Raw genomic sequence first — 18,996 nt, 5'->3', positions numbered from 1 at the left:
ACAGGGTCCTAACTATAACTACCTACTGGCGACCGCCAGTAGGTAATATATACACATCTCTATACATCTATATATATATATATATATATATATATATATATATCTATCTATATCTATATATCTATATCCATATATCTATATCTGCTTGTAACGGAGGAGATGGTGTGTAATATTTAGTGTGGAGCCAGTGACACGTAGGGGGCCCTTCCAATAAGAGTTCTTGGTATGCAGTGGCAAAATCAAACAAAGTAATTCCGAGGTATTGGAAACCTCGAACCGCCGCAAGGAAGCAGAGGTTCTGCTGTCATCTGACAGTCCATGACTGCATGGAGAGATGTGGTCACTACAACGGCGTCTCCAGGTATGCTACCAGTGGGAAAGTGTGGCTGGAAGTAGGGGCTAGGAGACTGTTTGCTTGCCAGTAACAGCGCTGCGGTTTCAACCTCACCACGTTTGAAATTAGCCAAGACTCATTTCGAGTAATATGGAAATCCGGCTGAAGGAGACATTCATCCGTGCCACAAACAAGCTGCATGATGGGATTTGCAGTTTTCCACAGTGAACTGCCCGAGTTTTCTCCGAGTTAATTTGGTTCAGATGTGCTCCCGCCAATGTGAAGGGAGGAGCATAATTAAAAGACAGAAAAAAGAAACCCCAAGCACCCGAAGCATTAGAGAAAGACTTATTGCGGAAACGCGTCATGCCAAAAGTAAGAATAAACAGTTTCATGAAGCCCTGCTGTGTCCCCTTGTCTGCTTGCAACGGAGAAGATGGCGTGTAATAAATATATATATATATATATATATATATATATATATATATATATATATATATATATATATATATATATATATATATATATATATATATATTCAGTTAATAATCCCTGCCAGCTGTTGCTGCTCCTGAAAATAACACACCTCATGCATCGCAAAGGAAGCACTCCCTTGGAAGCTGAAAGATACACCCAATAGCCAACAGAATAGCCAGATGGAGTAAAATCCCATAGACTGATCTATGTAGTAGTGAACAATATTTTCTCAAATAATTAGCAGAAGACAGCTGACCTAGCAAGCAAATGGTTGAAGGGACCTGAAACAAAACCCCATTTCTATTTAGTTTCTTAAAACAAGAGGTCTTGGCAACATCAGACCAAAAAATATCAATTCATTTGTATGAATGAAAATCAGTAAAACAATAACCCATCTGTACATGCAAACTTTAGATTAGTTACCTCTTTCTGTTAAGAGTGGCGCGGTGCTTGGTGATGTTTGGGTGTCCTGGTTAATCTCCCTCTCTGGCTCCTCGCTTTGAATGCTACCATTGTGCGAGGATTGATCTAGTGCTTGGTAATTGCCATCCTGTGCATTTCGACTCATACACATCAATGAAATGCTGGACAGTAGTATACTAGCAAATAGTGTCACAGCAGTGCAGATAACCTAGAAAGTAAAGTGATATACGTGGAATTAAAATGTAGTGAAACACAGTAAGAAACATAGCTAGCAGCATGAACATTTAGGATACATTTCTCATGCGTCTCTCATAACTGAAGTGGGTGACACCAAGAACAAGGGACAGTGTTAAATGCTTTTAATAATTTGCTTGTATAGTTCACATACTCACATTATGTATACATGCTAATCAATAAAATGTATGACTCATGGGTACAAACAACTATGTGAAGTGCTTGATTATCTTGTTAAGTCAGTGGGTTAGTGTACTTCTCCAAAATACTTGGGCACGCTACTGCATAATGTTGGTGCATTAACAGAAACCTTCTTGTAAACCCCTCCTTTAAGGTGTGGAAGTGGAATGTTCAAAGGGTGTTTACTAGACGATCGAAGTGTACTTATTGGCACACATGTTTTGAGTTGGTTTACTGGATAGGTATTCTGTGCAAGCAAACAACTTGAAAATTAATTCTGTGTTAAAAAACAACATGTAAATAGAAAGCACAAATGTACATAGTGGGTCATGTTTACGCAGTCTTACATTTTGAATCTTGATCAAAAGCTGGATTCAATATGCCTCTAAACCAGCAAAGAGAGCATTGTCATATTCCAATTTGCAAACCGATATTTTCACACTATAATGTGATTTGTTTGTGTTTGAAAGGAAGGAATTTGTTCTGCAACAGCCAACAGCTAACAGCCCAGACGTCGTCCAGCTACCCTCATGATAAAGGTCCAGGCTTCCAAAGGTCTGTGTTCCTAGAGCTGCTCAGTGACAGTATACTTCAAGATTTTATTTGCCAGAGGTGACCCTGCAATAGCACTATTCATTTGGTTGATGATAGGTTCACCAGCTCCATGAAAGGTGTGGTGGGGCAATCACTGCACTCAGGGCGGAATCATTAACTGCGGAGACTCCCCACAACTTCACGGCCTCCACCATGAATGCGGAGGCCTGTTGTGAATCAGGCCCTGAATATGTTCAGGGCTGAGCATGTTCTGAATGCTTTTTAAATTATATTGAACTGAGAGCCCATCGCCTCAACCTTTCTTTAAAGAAGAAACCCTATTTGTTATATTGATTGATCTAAAATATTGTCGAGGTAATTAAAACCATTACAATTTTTAAATTAAGCAAATAAAACGGTTAATATAAGAAGAATGTGGAAAAAAATAAATAACATGAAATTTCAATAAATATGAAAAAAGGTTGAGGTTGCTTGCACTAAGAAAAATCACATTCAAGAAGTAATAACATCACTGTCAAATTAGCAGAATTTGAAAAACCAATGGCTGAAAGGTATTAATCAGGAGCTTGAGGCTTCTGATCAGCTTGTTCAAAAGTTCAAAAGTACCTGGTACAGCGGTGAAGCGAAAAAGGATGCCACCGTAGAATATATGACGAGGGGCCTCAATCAGCCCCCCACCTACAGTTTCCCAGGGTTCTTACTTCCATTGATGCAACACCTCTACTGGCTCCAACCAGGACAGCAATCTCACTTCTTTGGTTCTTTGTGCTTTTCTACCCAAATGCACAAGTTGTTAAATTTAGCTTCCTGCTACTTGGAAACAGACACCACAATCTTACAATCTTAGGCCCGCTCTACTCCCCCCCGCACCTCCCCTCTCCCTTCTCCATTTCAAAGTTTCACAACCTGTCTTTAGGTTCTTTTAACACTTTGGCCGGCACCGCGCCTACTTACACCTACATCTATCCTGCTCAATACCTTCCGGAAGTTTACTTAAACATTTGGTGTGTTGAATTACACTGCCTCCTTCCCGCCCTTCCACTCCGTTCTACACTCGTTCACGCCGTGTCCTTCACTTCCAAACCTACCTAAACAAAGTATGCAATTATCTACCTACCACAAAGAGGACTCTCCCGCCCCCTCTACCATCCCTGTCCGACACAACATTGCTTACTGTGCCTGAAATTCATTATGTGTAGTAGGCGCAGTAAAACACTATCCGAAAATACCATCAATACACAATAATGCATTCTTTTTCATTTCTCCCAAAAGCACAGCATCACATGTACTTATTTCCAACACACCTAATGACATGCTGCACTTTTTAATTAAAATTGTTTTAGCCTCTTTACGTTATCACCTCTAATCTATGCCGATGTGTCCTTCCGGAACTACAAAAAAACCCTCAGAGTACTATTCTGTAACACTTTACCAGACCTCTCTCTCCCGCCCCTACCCTTTGCACCCGTCACCTCCATGCCAGTAACTTCCATTTGTTCATCAGGTGCACCTGGATAATCCGGCTTCACCCACCCATTGACACAAAAATAATGCAGCTTTTTGAACTTCTAAAAGGAACCAGGGCGCCTTCAATGCCCGAGGGACTTTTACAGACTGTCTACGCACTGTGCAATCCCACACGTTTTGTGCCTGGCTGGCTCTATAGTTAACTAACAAGTACCCTTTTTGGTGCCCAAGTTCTTATAACACCAGCAACTCCCTACATCCTTTAGTGCAGCCCAACTCCTCCACACACTCCTCGGAGTCTTCCTCGCCCACCTGTAGCCAACATAACTATACTTACTGTGCCCCACACAAGCCCTTAAATGACACACCACGGAATTGTTTCACCGATCTACAAAGTCCTCTCCAGACCCTCGAGCTTGCCCACGCATTTCAAAAGGTGTACCTCCTTTGGTGGCGCAGGTGCAGTGGCACCACCATATTACTCACTCACACATCTACTTTTAATCTCAAAACATGACTGTTGTACTGTTAGACATTTTCCAAAGCTCTTACTTAAACACAAAGATACCCACAAACATTCTCCCTCTGCAAGCCCCCAAACCATTTCTCAGTTTTCCTTTTCCAATCTGAAGAAGCATTGACAAGCCAACAGGTCTCGCTGTTTAGAACTAATGGCTGGGCTGTGCAACAGCTACCCTATCTACCCCACTCCACAGAAACTACACACTCCACTTTACCCCAATCTACCCCGCTCCACTCTAATCCACTTCAATCTACTCGACTCGACTCTACTCTACTCCACTCCACTCAACCCCACTCAATCTACCCCACTCCAATCTAATCTAAACCACTCCAATCTACCCAACTCCATTCAACCCTAATCTACACCAATCTACCACAATCTACCCTATCCCATGGCAATCCACCTAATCTACCCTACTCCACCCCAATCTACCCCACTCCAGTCTCTCCCAATCTACCCCACTCCACCCCAATCCACCCACTCCACTCAATTCTACCACCATCTACCCCCCTCCATTCCAATCTACCACACTCAAATCCACCCAATCTACTCCACTCCACCCCACCCCACCCCACCATATCCCATATCACTCCACTCCAATCTACCAAATCCACCCCAATCTAGCCAATTCCTATCTACCCCACTCAAAGTTTCCCAACTCCACTCTAGCCTACCCCATTCCACTCCAATCTAACACACTTTACCCCCAATCCAATCTACCTTACTCCACTCCAACATACCCTACTCCAACCTACCCCATGCAACTCCGATCTACCCCATTCTAATCTACTCCAATCTACCACAATTTACCCCACTCCACTTCTCTACCCCACTCCACTCCATCTCACTTAACTCCAATCTACCCCACTCCAACTCCAATCTACCACAATCTACCTCCCTCCCCTCCACCACAATCTGCCCCATTCCACCACAAGCCACCCAATGCCATGCTGAACAGCAGCCACACAGGTGTAAAACAAGGCTAAAGAACATTGGCAAAGCCAACAGCTCTTGCATAGGCATGACCTATTTTCTTTGCCAATTCTTATTTATTATTATATTCAGCCATGCTGTATAGAGCATGGCTACAAATCATTGCCAAAGTCAGCAATGCTCATGCTGTACAGCATGAACAAAGGAAATGAGAAACCCAATAGTCTCAGAGGCAAGACCTATGGGCTTTGCCCAAATTTGGTTTTGTCTGCCACAATTGCATACGAACTCCTGCGCAAATCTGATTATCTGCATCCAACTAACAGGGAGAGGGGGCACCCTTCCTGCTTGCATTTCATGGCAGTCCCTGTCCTGCAAGATTCGTCAGCAGTGAGCAGTTCAGGGATGGCGCATTCTGATCAGAACCGTCCCAATACATGCTCCTATATCAAATGGTTTAAAGGGCCACTTTGTTAGCATCATTCTGATTGGTTGTTGGCACTGAAGGGTTCTGCAGAAGGCAATTCAAAGCCTTTTTCGTTTTTTACCAAAACATCGGTTTGTTTTTATTCTCTGGCCTCAAAGAAGATACAGGCAGATTTTTCTTCCAAATGCACCTCCTGAAATAAGTAAAAAAATAGCAGATTTCACAAGATTCACTTTTTAGACGAAACATTTCTCCCAGCCCTATTACGAACATCCCTAAGAAAGCAGAACTCATTTGCAGCTACTAGCTTTAGTACACTCACTCAGGTTGGGTAATCTGTAAAGGTTCCATTTCTTTATTTTTAATGGGAATGAATAAAGTTTAAGGATGCTTTTTTACCTGAGACGTTCCGTAGAAGAATGCTGAATCTGTGCTGTCATTGTTGCGCTGTCCAGCAATTAGAAGAATTCCCACAACAAGTGCCGGGACACTGTGAATTAAGAGCAACAGATGCAGGTCATAAACTGTTTTCATGTGCACACACACACAAACACACACACACACAAGGATTTGTGAAGCCGATCTTTCTTCTTGTTCTGATAATTGTATGCCAGGACAGCAGAATGACCAAATCACTCCATGCCATCTAGGGCAATAGTTCCAGTCCTGGGTTCTAAACCGACAAATCATTGTGTTAGTCTAATTAACTCAATGGAAACACAATGATACTAAAATATCAGGAGTGCACTTTATGACCACTTTTTTTGATAAACAAGTTTTTATTGTTTTAAACAGCACAACAACAGAAACAGTCTGGTATTCCGAAGCAGTACCACACAGCAATACATTAGGAAGCCCCCCCCGCTCCCCCCCGCCCCCAGAATCCCCCCTCCACCCCCCGAACCGCCCCTTTAAGGTATGTTGCCGAGCCATTTCCCCCAAACTTTCCGGTATTTCTTGGGGCATCCTCGTGCCCGATAGAGAGTCCGCTCCTGCGCCGCGCACCAGTCCACCCCAGCACCCCACTTAGCCACACTTGGCGGCAGCGGCTGCTTCCATGCCGCCGCAATGTCGCGCTTGGCCACCATCAAGGCCGTCATGAGAAACAACTGCTCTGAACGCGTGCCATCTAAGCCATCTGTGATGCCCAGCAGCGAGTGTCGTGGATCATGCGGCACCTCCCACCCCAGGACCTCCGTGAGTTCGGTCTCGATGCCTCTCCAGAACCCCTCCAGGGCAGGGCAGGACCACACCATATGCAGGAAGTCTGCCGGGTCGGAACCACATCGGGGGCAAGCCGCATCCCCGGAGAGGCCCGCGCGGTGAAGGCGAGCCGGTGTGAGGTATGCCGCGTGGAGATAATAGATTTGGATGAGTCGCAGCTTAGCGGAGGCCGTCACCAAGCGGGGGGCCATAAGGGCGTCCCGCCAGTCGGCCTCGTCCAGGGGACCCACCCATCCCTCCCAGCGCTCCTTAAGACCCGCAAGGGATGTAGGGGTGCAGTTAACGAGGGAGCGGTAAATCCTGGAAATGCCCCCTTTCCCCAGGTTGCCCAGCAGGACCTGAGCCTCCGGAGGGCTGTGATCTGGCAGCCGGACGTCCAGTGGTGTGTAGGTGCGTATGGCGTGGCGCAGCTGGAGGTACCGGTAAAATTGAGAGGAGTGAAGGGAAAAACGCGCTTGCAGCTCTGAAAAGGAACACATCCGCCCTCCCCGCCAGACGTCCCCCAGCTGGGAAATGCCGATAAGATCCCATGATTTGAAGCCTTCCAGCTTTGTGACCTCCCGCAACCACGTCCCGTGCCACATGGGAGTGACCCGGGTCAACCGTCCCGTCCATCGGGTGAGGCGGAGCGCCGCTCTCCAGGACAGGAATACAGCCCTGGTGATGTCCGGGCAAGAAGCAGGGATGGGGGCGCCGTACAGGCGATCTTGGATGTCGGAGAAGCCCAAGCCGTTAAGTTCCACCCTGTAGGCCGGGTCGGACCAACCCCCTCCAAACCAGTCGTGAATGACCAGGAGGCGGGTGGCCATGTAGTAGAGGTAGAGATCAGACATGCCCAGGCCCCGTCAAAGGTGGGAATGCGGCACGTCGACAGAGCCAGCCGCCGCCTCCCCTCGCCCCAGAGAAATCTCGTCGCCATCCCGTCGAGCTCGCGGAACCACGGGCGCGGAAAGGAGAGGGGGGTGTTTTGCAAAACATATAGAAACCGGGGAAGGATCATCATTTTGTAGAGGGCGACCCTCCCCAGCGGGTTGAGGGGCAGCTGCTGCCACCGCGCCAGATCGACCTTGGCTCTCTGGACCAGGGGGGAGACGTTGAGCGCCCAACTTAGCTCCGGGAGGAGGGAGACCCAGATGCCCAGGTACTGAAATGATAAGCGACGCAGAGGGATGGTCTCCTGCCAGTCGAAGCACTCCCTGGAGGGGTGCAACGGTACCAGGACCGACTTCCGGGGGTTGAGGGAGAGACCCGACGCCCGGCCGAAGCGGCTCAGAATGGATAGCGCGCGCGGTCCGGAGCGCGCTGGGTCCCCCAGGTAGAGTAGGACATCGTCCGCATAGAGGGCGATTTTGTCGGCTTCCAGGCCGGGCCATTCCCACCCCCGAAGGAGGGGGTCAGATCTAATCAGGGCGGCCAGAGGTTCCATCGCCAGAGCGAAGAGAAGGGGCGACAATGGGCAACCCTGCCTCGTCCCCCGGCCGATCCGGAAGGGCCTTGACAACGCACCATTAACCAGCACTCTGGCACGGGGTCGGGCATAGAGGACTCGCACCATCCCCACGAACCGAGGGCCAAAGCCCATGCGGGACAGGACGTCGAAGAGGTAGGCCCACCCCACCGAATCGAAAGCCTTTTCGAAGTCAACGAGGAGTAGAGCGAGGTACGGGGTCAGGCGATGGCGATGGGCCAAGGCCACGTGGAGACGGCGCAGACAGTGGCGCGTGCCCCGAGCGGGCATGAAGCCACATTGATCTGGGTGGACCAAGGTCGACAACATGGGCTTAAGCCGTTGGGCCAGGACCGCCGCATAGAGTTTCACATCAGTGTTGATGAGCGAAATTGGGCGGTAGGCCGCTCTATCAGTGGGTGGCGGCGTGGATTTGGGCAAAACCACAATCGTGGCCAGGTCAGACTCCAGGGGGAAGAAACCCCTCTCAAGCGCCTCCGCATAGTGAGCCCTCAGCCGCGGGATCAGGGTGTCCCTATAGGCCGCAAAGAATTCCTGAGGAAAACCGTCCGGTCCCGGTGTCTTCCCCGTTGACGTACGCCCGATTGCCTCCCCGATCTCCTCGACGGAGATGGGCGCCTCCAGGCTCTCCATTTCGTCCGGCCGAAGCCGGGCCAGGCAGGCGCTCTCGGACGCGAGCAGGTCGTCCAGAGAAAGGTCCGGCACACGCGCTCGGTAGAGCTGGGAATAGAACTGGGCGAATGCCTCTGCCATCGCCACGGAGGAGGACTGGAGCACCCCTGAAGAGTCGGCAACCGTCGGAATGATGCGCGACGCCCTGGGGTAAGTGGCCAAGCGGTGCAACAATGCGCCGTTCTTGTCACCCCAGCCATACACCCTCGCTACCGAGGACTGCCAAAGAAGCTTGGCCGCCTCGAGGGACCGCTGACAAATCTCCTGACGAAGGAGCCGCAACTGTCGGTCCACCGCCGGGTCGTCATGCTCGGAGAGCGACCGCTCCAGCCGCAACGCCCGGGCTTCGCAAGCAGTGAGCTGCCGCAGCTGTGTCTGGCGGTGCCGCACCACCTGTGCCTTGGCCGCCCCCCTGATGGTTGCCTTGCAAGCCTCCCAGAGGGTGCCTGCTGACGGTACAGAGCCCTCATTGGCACCGAAGTAATGAACGAGCTCAGTGCCAACCGCCTCACGCACTGACTTATCCTGGAGGAACCAGGCGCTGAACCTCCACACTGGCCTGGCCGCGTGAGGCGGGGGGCCCAGGCCCAGGAGGACTGGTGAGTGGTCCGAGATGCCCCTGGGAAGGATGCGGACATCCTGGACGCTTCCGCACTCGGTGGGAGGGACAAAAATCACATCAATACGAGCGTGAGAGTGGTGAGCGGCTGAAGTGTGGGTGTATTGACGGTCGTGGGGATGCCAAAGCCTCCAGGCGTCGCAGAGGCCCTGGTCCTCCGCCCAACCCGCCAGCTGTCTCGCTCGCGCGGCGCGGGAATCCGAAATCGGTCCCGACGAATCCAGCTGCGGGGCCAGGACCGCATTAAAGTCGCCCCCAAGCACGATAGTGCCCACGGGGAGGGATGCCAGCAACGAGGCGGCGTGGGATAAAGCCTGCGACAGTCCCGAGGGAGGCACATAGAGTGAAAGGAAGCTGACCGGGCGGCCCTCCAGTGTACCACAAATGGCAATCCCGATTCCAAGGGGCGCGCGGGCTACCCTCTGAAGGACGAAGGGGAGGGAACGACGCAGCAGGACCGCCACCCCGCGGGAACCACGGGAGAACCCCGAGTGCCACACCCGGTCATAGCCATATCGCGCCACGAAAGGGCACTTTTCCCCAAGGAGATGGGTTTCCTGAAGGAGGAGGACGTCGGCCCCAACGCGCTGAGCATACTTAAGGACCGCCGTGCGCTTGAGCCTATCCAGCAGGCCGTTCACATTCCAGGACAGGATGTGCAGCTGCGCCCTGGGGGTTACGTCAGCCATGAATACAACGGGTGCATCGGGACACTGCAGGGTCGGAGCCACCCCAGGGGCGTCGGGAGGACATCATGTCGCACTGGCACGCAGGGAGGAAAGGAGGATCGCCCCGGACCCGTGGGGAAGGCGGGAGGCAGGCAACAGGGGACCAGGGGTGCCCGGCCGGGAGCGAGCGGCAGTAGACCGTGTGCATGAGCCATCGCAGAACGTTGCATTGACGCCCGTGGGAGGAAGCCATGGGGCGCCAAGACGGGAGCGGGCAGCAGCAGTTCGTGTGTGTGGGCAAGCGCGGGGCTTTGCAGTAACGCTCTCGGGAAGCTGCGATGCGGCACACCCAGAAAAGACCAGACATGAATGAAAAGGACCACCCTCCCTAGGAGGAACATCCAACAAAACATCCAACAAAACCCTCCCCACAACCCCCAACCCCCCACCCTACACTTCGAGAACTGAAGCATCTGTCGCCCTAACTTCAACAACTATTACAAAAGCCCCAAGCGAAACGCTCGGGTGTCAAGAGCGTAGTGGACCCCTCCAGAAGTACGGATGCAAGCGTTCCGGCCTAGACTACTACCCATGAGCGGAGATCCGCTGAGTCCAGGACCATAGTGGCGGCCCCGGCCGCGGGACCGGGCCACCAGAGCTGCTGCCAAGACAGAAGACCACCCCAAGTCAATTGGTTGGGCTGCGGGAGAGATCAGAAAGGTCCACAGGCGCGATGAGGGGGGTCAGGGACGGGTCCGGCGGGCGCGGCGACCGGCTCCGGAGGCCCCCAGCCGCCTGAGAAGATGTCCCGGATGAGGCAGATGAGTCCCTCGGCCTCCTGCCCAACATGCTCGTGGATCGAGGCCCAGCTGCCAACCCCCCCCGGGGCCGCCGGGACTGTGTGCGTCTTCTACGGCGTGGGCGAGGAGGCCTGGTGGTGTCCAGTTCCGTAGGCCACCGGGCCGGGGACGCCCGCCCAGATTGGCGCAGGGGTCGCTCCTCGGTGAGCCAAGTCCAGGCCGCCCGGGGAGTGTCGAAAAACAAGGTCTTATCCTGGAAGACCACACGGAGGCGGGCCGGGAATTGAAGTTGGTATCGAAGACCCAAGGAGCGCATCTTATGTTTCACCTCCAGGTATGAGCGGCGTTGCTCTTGAACCTCCCGGGTGTAGTCGGGGAAAACCATGATGGTGTGGTTATTGAAGGACAAAGGAGACTGCGCCCGCGCCTCCTTCAGAATAGCATCCCTGTCTCGGAAGTTGAGGATCCGCAGGATGAAGGGGCGCGGTGGGGCCCCCACCCGAGGTTTGGCGGCCAACGACCGGTGCGCTCTTTCCACCACGAACCAGGTGGACAGGCTGGCCGCCGGCATCCAGGACTTAAACCACTTCTCAAGAAAGTCATCGGTGCGGCCAGATTCAACCCCCTCCGGAAAGCCCACCAGGCGGAGGTTGTTGCGGCGGGCCCGGTTTTCGGCATCCTCCGCCCGCCGATGCAGCTCCTTGGAGTGGGTTGTGAGTTCCCGGACCTGATCTTGGAGCTGCCGGATGTCGTCCTCCGCGGTCGAAATGCGGGACTCCGTCTCGGTGATGCGGGCCGTGGCGTTGCGGAGGTCTTGTCGCAGGAGCGCCACGTCCACCTTCACCTCCCCGACCATCCCCTCCAAGGACGTGCGGGAGGCGGTGATGGCCTGCAGAATGGCAGCAAGGTCCGTGCCGGGAGTCGGCGCCGCCTCCCCCCCAGCACCCGGGGGCTCAGCGGTCGTGAAACGGTCAATCTTGGTCTGGTGGGGTGCAGCCGCCGACTTGGCACCCCGGTCCTTGCCCATGACTGCCCTCGGGGCGTGCGCGCGCCGGTGCTCAGGCGCCGCGTGGCTTGCCGTCCCAGTGTCCCAACTGCCAGCCGGTGCGGATTCGGGGGGCAGGGGTGGTGTCCTCACCCCGTTACGACGGGCCACCGGGGGTGCCGCAGCCCCGCGTAGAGCGATCCAGCGTGGTCGAGTCCCACCGTTGCTCCAGGCACAGGGCCCGTGTCCAATCAGGCCCCCACAGCGGCCTCTCGGGCTTACTCCGGCGGTGCTCCCCGCCGCGATCGGCAACGGTGCCCCTCCCTGAGGGGGGAGGAGGAAATAGGGGGCCCTCTCTGTCCAGGCGGCGACGGGGGAAGGGAGCGCACGGACCCCCGTGTGGTGATGGGCCCCCGCCGCCAACCGCCGACGCCGACGCCGGCGCCTGCTGTGGGTACTCACACGTCGTCTGCACCAGGCCTCGGCCACCGCAAGGAAGGAATCCAGGCCCACACACAGGGACGCGTCTCTCTCCTCCGATCGGCGCTGTCTCGGGGTCCCTGCAGGTCTCAGGCCTCCCGTGGGCACAGCTCCGGGCGGGACCGGGACCCCCCTCCTCGGGTCTCGCGCTGTAGGGCCAGCCGCCGTCAGCCACACGGCCCGTGCCCCCCTCGGGCGCCGCGGTCTCACGTAGCCCCGGGCGCCGACCTCTGATCCAGCCAGCCGCGTCTCCTGCGGCCGCGGAGGCGAAAGGCGGCAGAACTCAGGCCAGGCGGCAGGCAGACGGCCAGGAATGCCACCGCTGATGGAGCCCCGGCCCCGCAGCAGGTAGGGACCTCCGGGGCGCTGCTAGGGCGACGGAACACGGAGAAAGTTCGGATGCGAGGGGTCTAGCATCGGGAGCCTCACATCAGTGCGGCCATTTTGCAGTGCGCCACCTAGCGCTCACTTTATGACCACTTTAATGTCCAGAACTGGAAACAGTGTCCGTGATGACATGAAATCAGGAGGCCACCCCAAAAGTCTTGCAATCAGAAATATGGTCATAATATGTTACCCAATCCAAGTCCCATTCTCAGTGAAGCATAATACAATGATACGGGTGCTAACATTTGTAAACGTGACAAAGAATGGCAGAGGGCAGACAGGAACACAGCAAGAATAAGTCAAGTATTATTAATTTAGATCCAATTTCATTACTCAGCTGTCCCAAACAATTCCCACAAAGGACAAATATTTTATTGTAGTGTTCCTTATTTTGAGCGTCTTCAGCAAGAACCACCTGAGATTCTTATTTTGGTTAAAAGTGAGACAGGGGCTCCTAAAGGAACAGCCTTATAAGTGAGGATTACCATTGTCATTCTTAACAAACAGAATTTTACCAGCGTCACACCATGTAGCTTTCAGATCCCAATGAATTACTCACAAAGCCATCTAAAATATTTTCCTGGAATTTCTCAGAGGAAAAATCAACATATGCAGGTCAACGCCTCAATGGCTTCTCTTGGTCCCAACCCACTTATTTTGGAAATTCTTCTGGGGCAAAACAGACAAACTTTGACATTCTTTTCCCAAACTCATTCAAAACATTAACAACATGTGTTTTCTGTGAATCACTAAAAGGTGATTATTCCCATCTTATAAAAAAAAGAACACCATCGCCACACCTCACACCACTGGAATGACTCCAAGAATCCAATATACTTTCCTACGGTTACCAACAAACATGAGGTAAATATCCCACAAGTTGCAAACATATGACAAGGCACTCTATTCTACCATGCTCAAAAGCTACTTATGTATCAATATTAAAATCTCCAGAACCATCTCTCCACTGGAACCATTCCTACTCCTAACATTAAGCTTTCAATTGCTGTGCCAAGAAAACCCTATCCTCCAAACCGAGGACGCTAGCCTCTATATCCGGCCCTCACACATCACTAAAGGCCCTCTTGGGACATCTCCCAACTAGTCTTGTAATCCACAGACGTGGGAAAATAGTAGAAGACAGTAAACACAAGGGAAAATGTGTATCTGATTCACACAAAAGACCACTGCAGAACATCTCACTGAAAATTATCGAGGACGTTAGTTAAGACTTCAACTTATATTTACTTATTATAGTTAACTTACTACACATACAAAGCAGCAACCCCCACTTTAAGGCAGAGGAAGTGTGTGTTGGGTAGGCAATCAAGAAGGAAACTTGTCAGACCTTCGCAGCTTCCAGTCCTTCACAACTTGAAATACTGACTTACTAATTTCATGGCTTATTGTTTAGGGGATGTGCCCGGATTCTCCCCTTCCGGTCTCTTGTTATGAGCTAATTTCCCTGCTTTTGCCTCCCTTGTCTAAGGGAATGCCCAGTTATTCTGTAGACCTGTTTCCTCTACTAGAGTAAGCATGGGCTCAACTGTTATCGGGGTTCCTTGAGCTGACCTACTACCCTGTAGCACACTAAATTCTTGAAGTTGCCTCTGGAGAAATAGAATAACAGCGAAAACCACACCCTAATCAGGTACTTATAAAAGACTAATTTTCACTCGCTTTAGAGGATGAGAAACTGTAAAAAAAGAAGTGTCTTAGGTCATTTCTGGCACGGATGTTTTGCTGGTCTTTTTCACTCAGAGCTTCTTCCTTGGAGTCTGCTGTCCTCTGTTTCCACCCCCCAGCTGGGCCACTCTGGCTCTATGTGGTAGAAAGAAACTGCTTCAAATTGCATAGGAACGACACCTGGCTTTAGCTCTGGCCATGCCTCACACTAGGTCTAGTTAAAAATGCTGCACATGCACATAGCAGATGCGCCGGTCACGTGCAAAAGCAAAGCTGGCTGTGCCCAATCATGGCTGGCGGACTAGATGCCTCTGTGCAGAGGCTGCCCCCTTCACTCCTTTTCTGGATTCCATGTGGTAAAACTCTGTCTTGTCACTTATGTCTCTACCTTAATACTTATGCCGTTCCTGCAACAGTTTCATACAGTTCTTTCAACATCATTCCCTCCATCTAAATGCTTGACACTGCTGCTTGTGGCATTGCAAGTGCTCAGTCAGCTACTGACACTTGGCTTGCTGATGGTGCTCAGCCCACTATATACACTCCACTCCGTCCAGCCGTTCATGACCAATGGCTGTCCATCAGACCCCAATCTACCTATGGGCTTGCTTGCAACTTCCTGAGCCAGAGATGTGTCCATCTATCCATAGAGCCGAAAGACGCATTTGCTATGTCCACTTCGATTGCTGTGCCCAGCAGCCTCTCAGTGCATCGCATTCTGCACCCCTGGCAATCTCGCTACCCACCCGAGGCTATCACACAAGAGGGGCAGAGCCCTGGATCACAGTGCTGGGGACTTAAAGTGGAGGGAGTGAGAGTGGCATCTGCCATAGTTTATCCGCTTATAGCCTTATGGCTAGAAGCCTAGACAGCACACAAAAGTAAATCAACAAACACAGCAAGATCTCACCCTAAACTTTGTGAGACCCAGGGTGGCCATCATTGGTCTCACTGTTGTCAATGGCAAGATCTCTGTTCTTTACGCTGTATTATTAATCATAAGAAGAGATACGTGAGTTTACTTTAAGCAATCCTCCCAGCATTACGCTGAAAATGCTGCTACCAGACGCTAAAATGAATGGACGCATTCCATCCACCAGCGATTAGCTTTCACCACAGAACCTTTGCAGCTTGGCCGTACCACATTTTTATCATGACAATCACAGCTGCCAAAGAATCCGTTTATGCGGAGTTCCTTGTACTTAGGCGGTGCAGTAATTTGGCTTTCATTATTGAATCCAGACTTTGCTGCACTAATTCTGCTCTATCACAATCAACTTGCACAAATCAATTATTTTGTACACACTGCTCATTCACAGCATGGTGGCACAACATTCTATAGGTGCACATCTCATCTGTATGGCCCTTCAAGACATGAAACCCTTTACATCAGGGTTCTCCGACGGAGAGCTCGGGAGCTACTAATAGCTCTCCAGCCACATTTGAGTAGCTCTCCCTATGTGTAACCCATTCTAGTTTGAAGAAAAGCTTTTGATTGGTTGAATAAGGTCAGTTTCCTAAATTGAAAAGGATGTATTTGAAGGTAAAATGTGTGTATTTTTTACACTAATAGCTGCTGTTAGAAAAAATATATTACGTGTATACGATAAAACGTGTAAGTACTGTTACTACAATCGCTACCCTAAAGCTTTGGTTGGGAAATCCTTAATGAAATTGGGAGGAAAGATGTTCTTGTTAAATTGTAGGTCGCTCCCATGTTATACGCTTGGTATTTCCGCGTTCTTGGAAAATGAAAAACTGAATGCACTCTTCCTTACGGAGACCTGCTTACATGGGGAATTAGAACCTGACATTGCTCAGGCTCTCCCACCGGATTACTATGTACTACGTAAGGAAAGAGAAAAGAGAAAGGGTGGAGGCCTTTAAATGTTGAATTAATCCCCTTGCCACCCCAGATTGCGAAAGCCCTGGGTTTGCTATCTCATTATCCCCTACATCCACATTTGCGGGAATTTAGCCTACCGCTCTCCAAGCTTCTTATGCCATTTCAATCAAAGTTTTCCAGAAGTAGTAGCGAGTTTGGTGACTAAGTAAAGCCATCTCACGGTGCTAGGAGATTTAAACTTGCACTTAGAAGATGCTAATGATAGTCTAAGAGTAAGCTTTGTGCTTGACCTAAAGACCATCCAATTGGAACAAATGGTTCAGGGACCCACACACATAGGAGGTCACTCGCTGGACCCCATGTTTACGAATAACACATACCTCTTACCTGGACAGATCACTATTTAATCCCCATGGCTCTCAAGTACCCAGTACCACGCTAAGGCAGAAATGTAAGGTAGTTAAGGACCGGTTTTAGTCCAACCTCAATTGCGACAGCTGGAGAAATACTCTGAATGTGAAGTCCCCTCGCATGGTAGGAGACCCACAAACAGCTATCGTCATGGTCTAGGACTGGCTGGTCTATGCTTTAGATCAAACCATTCCCATGAAAACCCTGACTCGGAAACCTAGAAATAAGTTGGCCCCATGGTACTCCCCACACCTTAGAATACTAAAAAAATAAAACCTGTAAAATTGTAGAAAGAGCACGAAGAAAGTATTATGGAGAAAACAAAACAATATTATACCGAAAGTTGGTGAGGCTATATCATATAGAAATTCGACACGCTCAGGCCTCCTTCTATGAGACAACAATTGAAAAAGCTGCGAATTCCCAGAGAGAATGTTATTCAGAATTGCCCTTTTGGGGGGGACTATCAGGAACGTCCCTGTGGTGAGGTCTCCACGGATAAGTTCAATGCCTTGGCTAACTATGATAATACTAACATTCTGAATATCTACAAATCATTTCAAGTGACCAATACAAATGATAACTCCATTTCACCAATCGTCAAAGAGAATGAATGCACACCTATCCTTTCCAATTTCTCTCTCCTTTCGCTGAAGAATTCTCAGTCCATTTCGGGAACATTAAAACTGGATTCCCTCTTGACCCAGCACCTCTGAGAATTCTCGCTCTTGAGCTGGAAGGCAAATGCTACTTACCAGTATGCATCTGTTCTTGGCATGTAGAGCTGCAGATCTACACACTGTGCATAGATCGCCATCTGGTGTTGGGCCCGGATGTTTGCAGTTTTTTCCTCTTGGAAAGTCTTTGGAAGTCACGAGGTATGTGACTCCTCCTTTGCATCGTATTGCGCATGGGCTTCGGCTCCATCCTCAGATTGTTTTTCGCCAACAGGGAAAGATGGAGCATAGTAATAACAGTGATGATGCCCATGTGTGTTGTATCTAAATAAGATAAACTGGAACAGATAAAGGGAGGCGGGTGGGCGTGTGTAGATCTGCAGCTCTACATGCCAAGAACAGATGCATACTGGTAAGTAGCATTTGCCGTTCGAGGCATATGAGCTGCAGATTACACACTGTGCATAGATTATATAGCAGTACCCATCCTTAGGGGCGACCACCCGTATCTGTTGCAGTGGTTTGAAATAATGTTTTGAGTACAGCCTGGCCCACACTAGCCTGTTGCTTAGTTTGCACATCTACACAATAGTGTTTAGTGAAAGTGTGCAGTGTTGACAATGTAGCTGCTCTGCAGATATCATCTAATGGGATGTTCCCTAAAAATGCCATGGAAGCCCCTATTTTACGTGTAGAGTGGGCTTTAGCGGGAACGGATAGCGTTCGTTTTGCTTTGTGGTAGCAAATCTGAATGCATTTGACAATCCACCTAGCTATCCCCGACTTGGAGATGGGGTTGCCTTTGTGTGGTGGTGAGAAAGAGACAAACAGTTGTTTGGTCTTACGAAAAGGTTGTGTTCTCTCGATGTACTAGAGTAAGGCTCGTTTGACATCTAATGTGTGAAGAGCTCTTTCTGCAACGGTCTGTGGTTGAGAGGAGAATACTGGTAGTTCTACAGATTGGTTTAGGTGAAAAGGAGAAATGACTTTAGGGAGGAATTTTGGGTTAGTACGGAGAACAACCTTGTTATGGTGCATTTGGAGAAAAGGTTCTTGAATGGTAAGCACTTGTATCTCACTGACCCTTCTGAGGGAAGTGATGGCTACAAGAAAGGCGGTTTTCCATGTTAGGAATTGAAGTTCACATTTGTGTAGAGGTTCAAAGGGAGGCCCCATTAGTCTGGTGAGAACGATATTTGGGTGGCACACAGGGGGGAATTATTCTTTTGAGGCCTTCCATGAAGGCTTTAATGGCAGGTACTCTAAAAAGTGATAGATGTTGCCTGTTTTGTAGATAAGCTGCATTGGCTGCCAGGTGCAGTCTAATAGACGTATAGGCTAGATTGCATCTTTGTAGGTGTAGTAAATAGCCTATGATGTGTTGAATTGGCACATCTAGGGGATTGATGGTATTGTTGTGACAATAGACCACAAAACGTTTCCACTTGGCTGCGTAGCACGCTCTAGTGGTGGGTCGCCTAGCTTCTCTAATGATGTTCATGCAGTCAGGGGGAAGGTTT

At 50.4% G+C, this 18,996-nt stretch overlaps 1 protein-coding gene across 3 annotated transcripts in view; it reads right to left on the bottom strand.

Annotated features, from left to right (window-relative positions):
• The window catches only part of GPR155 (G protein-coupled receptor 155), a 444,365-nt gene that overhangs the window by 114,638 nt on the left and 310,731 nt on the right, over positions 1–18,996 (bottom strand). For all 3 annotated transcript variants that reach the window (XR_014978918.1, XM_085645260.1, XM_085645261.1), the window contains exons 9-10: positions 5,953–6,043; positions 1,235–1,442 (exon numbers count right to left, since the gene is read on the bottom strand). Coding sequence is in view for 2 of the 3 variants with exons in the window: in XM_085645260.1 (XP_085501386.1) it covers positions 1,235–1,442; positions 5,953–6,043 (299 nt within the window). In the remaining variant the exon portion in view is untranslated. The remainder of the gene's footprint in view (positions 1–1,234; positions 1,443–5,952; positions 6,044–18,996) is intronic.

This window comes from Triturus cristatus, chromosome 3_1 (genome assembly GCF_964204655.1).
Source record: "Triturus cristatus chromosome 3_1, aTriCri1.1, whole genome shotgun sequence".
Lineage (NCBI taxonomy): Eukaryota > Metazoa > Chordata > Amphibia > Caudata > Salamandridae > Triturus > Triturus cristatus.
The sequence above is the reverse complement of the archived record's forward strand: the minus strand, read 5'-3'. Positions and strand labels throughout refer to the sequence as shown.